The 6,256-nt window shown below is 40.6% G+C and overlaps 1 protein-coding gene across 5 annotated transcripts in view; it reads left to right on the top strand.

Moving 5' to 3' along the window:
• The first annotated feature begins 390 nt into the window (after positions 1-390).
• The window catches only part of nav1a (neuron navigator 1a), a 91,883-nt gene continuing 86,017 nt past the window's right edge, over positions 391-6,256 (top strand). For 3 of the 5 annotated variants that reach the window (XM_014018030.1, XM_014018055.1, XM_014018063.1), the window contains exons 1-3: positions 391-442; positions 1,325-1,512; positions 4,815-5,681. In XM_014018030.1, the coding sequence (XP_013873484.1) occupies positions 4,819-5,681 (863 nt within the window). In that variant the 5' untranslated portion in view covers positions 391-442; positions 1,325-1,512; positions 4,815-4,818. The remainder of the gene's footprint in view (positions 443-1,324; positions 1,513-4,814; positions 5,682-6,256) is intronic. The other 2 variants (XM_014018039.1, XM_014018046.1) reach the window with 2 other exon arrangements.

Below are 6,256 nucleotides of genomic sequence, written 5' to 3' on the forward strand. Positions count from 1 at the left end.
CACACACACACACACACACACACACACACACACACACACACACACACACACACACACACACAACTCTCATCCAGCTAATGCACCAGCCTGTCTTTGCGAGCTATGAGCTTATATTTCACCCAGTGAGAGGGAGGAGATGGAGGGGCCCTGGCCAACAGGTCCATTACTCAGAGAGAGAGAGAGAGAGAGAGAGTGTGATAGAGACTGGGGTGATGAGGGGAGGGGAAAAAAGAAAAAGAAAACGAGAGGCGGGGATATGGCTGCAGGCGTACTGCGGCAGCAGCGGAGCGGGATGACGTGATAGAAGGTGAGATTACAGACAGACAGACACACAAATACACATGTTTCGCTGGCCAGTCTGACAAAAGTAGACAAGGCAGGGACTGATCAAGACACAGGCGGACTGGAGGAGAGCTGCTTTGTACACTGACATGGGGAGAGGGTGAGTGAGACCTTGTGTTCACTTTAATATTTTGCATCACTTGTTATTTCTACAGCTATATTCAAGGTTATTTTTATTTGCAGAAAAAAACTGAGATGATTAAAAGCGATGTTGAAGGATGAAAGTATCTGTAGCGGTTGTTCCAAAGTGAAAATGGTTTTTAACAGAAGAAAGTAGCAGAGTTGAAGTTGGGGATGTTTTATCACCTGGGGTGACCTGATCAGCCTGAGTCAGCGTTGTGGAGGCTCCAAGACTTAAATCAGCATAAATGGTATCTTTACAGTAGCATCATTCAGTTGAGAGCGCTGGATGAAGATTGTGTTTTAGTTTCTGCTCCTTATGCATTTTTCAGTACTTCTTCCTGATATGGAGCCAAACTGTACAAACGTWTAAAGAAACTGCTGGAACTAAAATTAATTGATCTAAAAAGGAACTTTTTTTATTTTCTGGTGGCACCCCTGTGCATTTTAAATCAGTGTCTTTTTTTTTTACTTTCACAACTGAATGTGTGACAGCAAAACAAACATCCCAATAAGGTTCAGAGCACATTTAGCAGTCTAAAAGTCCAAGGGTTTAGATTATTTAAAAACATTTTTAAAGACTGATTAAATACGAGAGAATGTGTAATTGTGGGTCAGTGCAGACCCAATAAATCTTCATTTGAGTCATGATTATAAAAACAGACCTCGGCTCATTTGATTTAAAAAAGGAAACATTTAAGTGTGTGTCGGATTACTTTAGTCTTCTTTATTGTTTTGCYAGAAGATGAGAACACTGATTTTTTTCTTCTTTTTTAAACCAAGAAGAGTGACTTTGAAAGTGAGTCACCACCTTACTTTTGCCCACTCATTGGCAGGATTTGCCATTTCTGTTTTGTCACAGCTTCCTGTGTTGGGGAATGCTGAGGCTCAGTGAACCAATGGGAAAACAGGGTTGAGGATGCAACTGTGATCCAGGAAAAAACAGTCCATTGTTCCTGGAGACGTTGGAGAAGTGTGACCTACCTCCTGCCGGCTTTTGCCTCCACTCGACCCAGAGGGAAACTGAAGAACCGAGCGGCCCATTGACATGTAAGGGACTCGTGAGACTGCAGCTCTTTTTATTTCATCATAAGTGGTTTAGAAGCTCTGGATATTATCATTTGTTTGTCTTTGGTGATGTTTTTCCTAGAAAAAAATACATTTCCAGGAATTATTTCAGCACCACTTTACATTGATAGTAAATCTGAACCAGTGATTATTATATAGTCTTTCACTACATGTGCCGTTCTGGGTGATGTTCTGTGAAGACCACCATATCTGTTCATGGTGGAGACTTGATGGGATGGACAAACACACTGCTAATGTCCTTCAGCCCAGAAACAGAGAGGCCTGTGTTAGCACCTCATCTATTGATTTTGTGATGAGTCATAGGGTGTTCATCACAAGGGTGAGCACATGGTTCTGTGGGAAGGRGTATACATGTCTCTTTGACTAAACATACAGTAACTCAGTTCAGTCCGAGCTAATGGGCAGAGCAGGGGAAGCTGGGACACAATAATGTTATTATAAAGTTAAAAATTAACAACTGCCTGGCTGTTATGCTCTTCTTGTATTTATACTCAAAGAGAGTAAACACATTATTAATATTAATGTCTGTGTTAATGGAGGTAGAACTAATTTTTTATCAGCTCATTTTGTTGAATTCTAAGAATAAACCTTAAAACATAAGAGCTAAAGGAAGCAGCTTTTGTTTATGTTGGTGCAGTTTTACAAAACATCCAGCAGATGTCAGCACCATCATGGTAGTGTTAAATGACATTTTATTTGACTTTTTGTGCATGTGAATGTGGGGCAAATAAGTTTGATTATTTCATCTAAAATGCATGATACATTTTATTTTCATGTATCATGTTAATAAAAAATGGACCTGCAACTCAGTAGATCAGAGGTGCAATGCTTCCCTGCTATCCCATTCTGTTGAATAGGCTTGGCAATCCTAACTAGAATAGTTTCTGGAGAAACTATGAGAGGGTTGCCAGCTGTGCAACTCGTCCTGTGTATTTAGCTGCTTAAAAGTAATATTTTCAGTTGTACTTAAGATGTATTTAGCATGTGKTTAAGACTTGAGCAACTGTTTTAACAAATTTGATTTTTATAAATTAAAAACTGCTGGAGTTATAATTCATTTTGTATGTAAAATTAAAAACAAAAATGTGTTGTCAGTTTGTGAAAAATTATGATGAACAGCAGTGGTTCATGATGTAGGCCTGACTGAGAAAACAAACTGGTGAGGGGTGGCTGATGGCAAAGTACCTGCGGTACAGGCAGGACATTGCTACAAATGTGACAGATTTATTAAAAAAATGACTGAAGTCTTTAAATGAGCACACACTGATGGACGGCAGCTGTGCCACAAGCACAGCTCCTCACACAAACACACACAGTCACACATTTCTGAGAATCCCAGAAACTGAGACTGGAAAGGTCCTCAATAAAGCAGTGTTGTGTGGTTTGGGCYTGTTCTGCTGCATTTTGAATAACTTGTTTGTTTTAGAACATTTTATTCTAATTCAGATATTTGATATCAAAAATAAAGATTCATATAAGCTGTTAGAAGTCTTGTAATGAATGGATGAAAATTTCACAGGTTTTGAATAGAAATGTCTTTCTTTAATTTTCACTCATCTTTTTCCTGCTCTCCTCTTTATTGAACCTCTGGGCTGGATATTGGGCTGCTGTTGTTCCAGTCTGACCCCAGTATGTCCCCAGGGACAGACCAATTTCCATACAGATAGACACAAAGCCATGCTGCACCTGTGTTCCTGGACATCCATCCTGGAGCTACAGAGAAACCCTGAGGCTCATTAGTGTTTGAACCTCCCGAGAGAAAATGTGAGCTGGAAAGAGTCAAAGAGAAAGTGTTTTGTTGGAATGAGGAGGAATTTTAAAAGAGGAATGGAAAGGGAGAAGGATGGAGGATCACATTTTTGTGTTACTTTCTGTTGTCATTAGCAGTCATAATGATGAAACATGAACCAGGAAACAGCCTAATCTCTCTATATTCTTTCAGATTTCAGGTATTTATGCAAGCATAATATGAATATCTTTTTGTCCAGCTCACTGTCCCTTCATGTCCCTTCTGTTTGTCACTAAAGCTTAGGTTCAGTACTGCACACATGTATTAAGTACTAAAAATAAAGTCAAGATGTTTTTAAAAATATAGATTTTATCAGTCAATAAACCTCGCACACATCGCTAAACCAGATAAGGTCAAATCTATATTCAGCTGTCGTCACTGTTTTTCCCTCGTCCCGGACTGACTGCGTGTCCTAAAGTGTTGAACTCTGTGGGGCACAAACAGACGGTGGCAGGAGGTCCTGTGGTTTTATTTGGGATTTGTTATGGGTTCAAACATGAGGCTGTCGAAACAGCYTAAAACATTTTGTACAGTACCTCACAAAAACAAACTGTACTCAAGCGTAATATTGACAATCTTCAAACGTCAACGTTATAATCTAGATTTTTTTTAAATGTGTAATTGTGTAATTTTCAAAACAATCTTTTGTACATTTATATGTTAACTTCCTTGTGAGTTTCCTTCCATCCTGTCTTTCTTATATCACCACAACCTCCCGTCTACTTTCCTTTCAGCAGAGCCACATAAAGTAGTAAAACAGTTGAAAGAAACACAAACGGCAGTATTTGCTGATTATGTAAGAGATTACAAAAATAACATGCAGATTTTATTAGTTTTTACAAATCTATGCCATTCAGCTTGATAAACTACACCAGCTAACAGAAACTAGATAATTTAAGGTTTTTCAGATTGTATGAAGGAGCCAGACTAAAATCATCTTGCTTTTGATAAAAATTAATTAGATTCACGATTGAACTCAATGGGCTGTATTCACATGACTTAGTTTCCTATGAGAAACTGGTCATTTTCACTAGATCAGGTTAGATAAGGTCAAAGGTGACTAGAGTACCCACAAGTTGTACACAAATAAGAATATCACCACTTCAACATATTTGTACTCAAGTAAAAGTAAAAAATTAACCATCTAAAAGTAAAAAAGTATTATGTAAAGAGAGTAAGAGTAACAATACTTTGTAATGATATTACTCAAGTAAAGTAAAACGTATGATGTTGTAAAACTACTCCTAAAGTATTTTTTATTTACACAAGTAACTGTATCGTTACAACCCACCTCTAGAWAAGGTTAAACTTTAGTAAAACTTTAACACAGTGAGATTAACTTAATAAATAACCAAACTTCTGTGGGAGGTCTGTGTGGCTAATGGTTCAWACTGTTGTTGTGGAAATGACCTAAAGGTGAAACGCCTCTTTTATTATTTTTGATCATTTCTCCCTCTGTGTTTTTCATGTGCAGCAGAATGAGCGGGGGAGTCCATGTGAAGTCAGCCCCCCACGGGCCCTCCTCATCAGGAATCCCTGTCCCCTGCAACCTGATGCCCAGTTCTCCAAAACCAGATCCTCGCCGCCAGGCCAGTGGCTTGCCCAGGACCTCCATAAACACCCCCAAGCACACACCCACACATTCTCCTTTACTTCACCCACGGAACTCCAACATTCCCGGGCCTTCCTCCAGGGAGCACCTGCGAGATGCYGGACAGAAGAATCAGCTCCTCCAGCGGACAGGAGCCTTCAATATTCCTCGGGTATCACGTTCTGCTTACAGCAGCCCGTTGACCCAGCGCCGCGAAGCACCACCACACTCCAAAGACACTCTGGATCTCGGAAGAACCGGCTCAGCTCACATCTCCTCACAGTTTTCACATGATAAAAATTGCAACAGAAGCGCCGTTGGCAATAACAACCAGGCATGGGGAGCCAGTTATCTGCGTCCAAATCTCTATTTTAGGGGATGTGAAAACTCCAATAACCCCTCCAATAACCCAACCCAGAAGATGAGTGAGGTTCTACCAACCAGAGGAGGCATGGAGCCTCCAGAAAACCATCTGCTCCAGTCTAGTATAGCGAACAACGGCAACAGTCGCCCAAGCATTGTTCAGCCGGGCTGCAAGCACGCCAGAGGTCACAGCGGCTCCACCAGCCAATCAGATGAGGAGATGGGAACCTCTGAGGACAGCAGTGTGGCCTCCTCTCCTGATCCTCTGCCACTGTCACTCCTCTCATTCCCCATGCCGGTTGTGTCTGGATTTAAAGATCCCAAGGAGTCTACAGAAACACAAACACCCAAAATCAACATGGCCACTGTGGCTCCTTTCAGCTACAGGTAACTGAAATATTAAGCCTACCTTCTAATTGTCATGTGCTCACTTTTGAGTTATACATTTCAGTTGGATTTTATTCTTTTAAGGGCAGTGGTGTGTATATGGAGGAGGGTATTATGCAAAATTTTAATTTTTTTGAGCTACGGTATATACCAAGCTATAACGTCATTTTCTCATGAAASATAACCAGAGTGTTGCTTTGACTCATTCATGCATGTCTGAGAAATCCTTGAATCTCCTGTGGTAGCCATGTGGAKCTGCCTAAACRCTTGCTGGTACAAAGCACCGCCTACTCACACAAAGCTCCTCCCTGGAGCTCAGTCCYCASCCAAGCTCCYGCCCCACAGAGCACCCCTCCCCCACACAGCTCCACCAGACYRRCAAAATGTATTTTAAAACTGGTAGATGTTCATGACTTCATTGCAAAACATGGCTYCATTATGTTTTATATTTAAAGTTTCTTTGCAAAAAGTCGCTTACCAGTGATGTRTTTGTATGAAAGGATGACTGGGAGATAAATTATTAAGCTGAAAYATCTGGTAAGACCCTCTGTACTTGTTCCAGGTTTTCAGAAAAC

This window comes from Austrofundulus limnaeus, unplaced genomic scaffold (genome assembly GCF_001266775.1).
Source record: "Austrofundulus limnaeus strain Quisiro unplaced genomic scaffold, Austrofundulus_limnaeus-1.0 Scaffold3, whole genome shotgun sequence".
Lineage (NCBI taxonomy): Eukaryota > Metazoa > Chordata > Actinopteri > Cyprinodontiformes > Rivulidae > Austrofundulus > Austrofundulus limnaeus.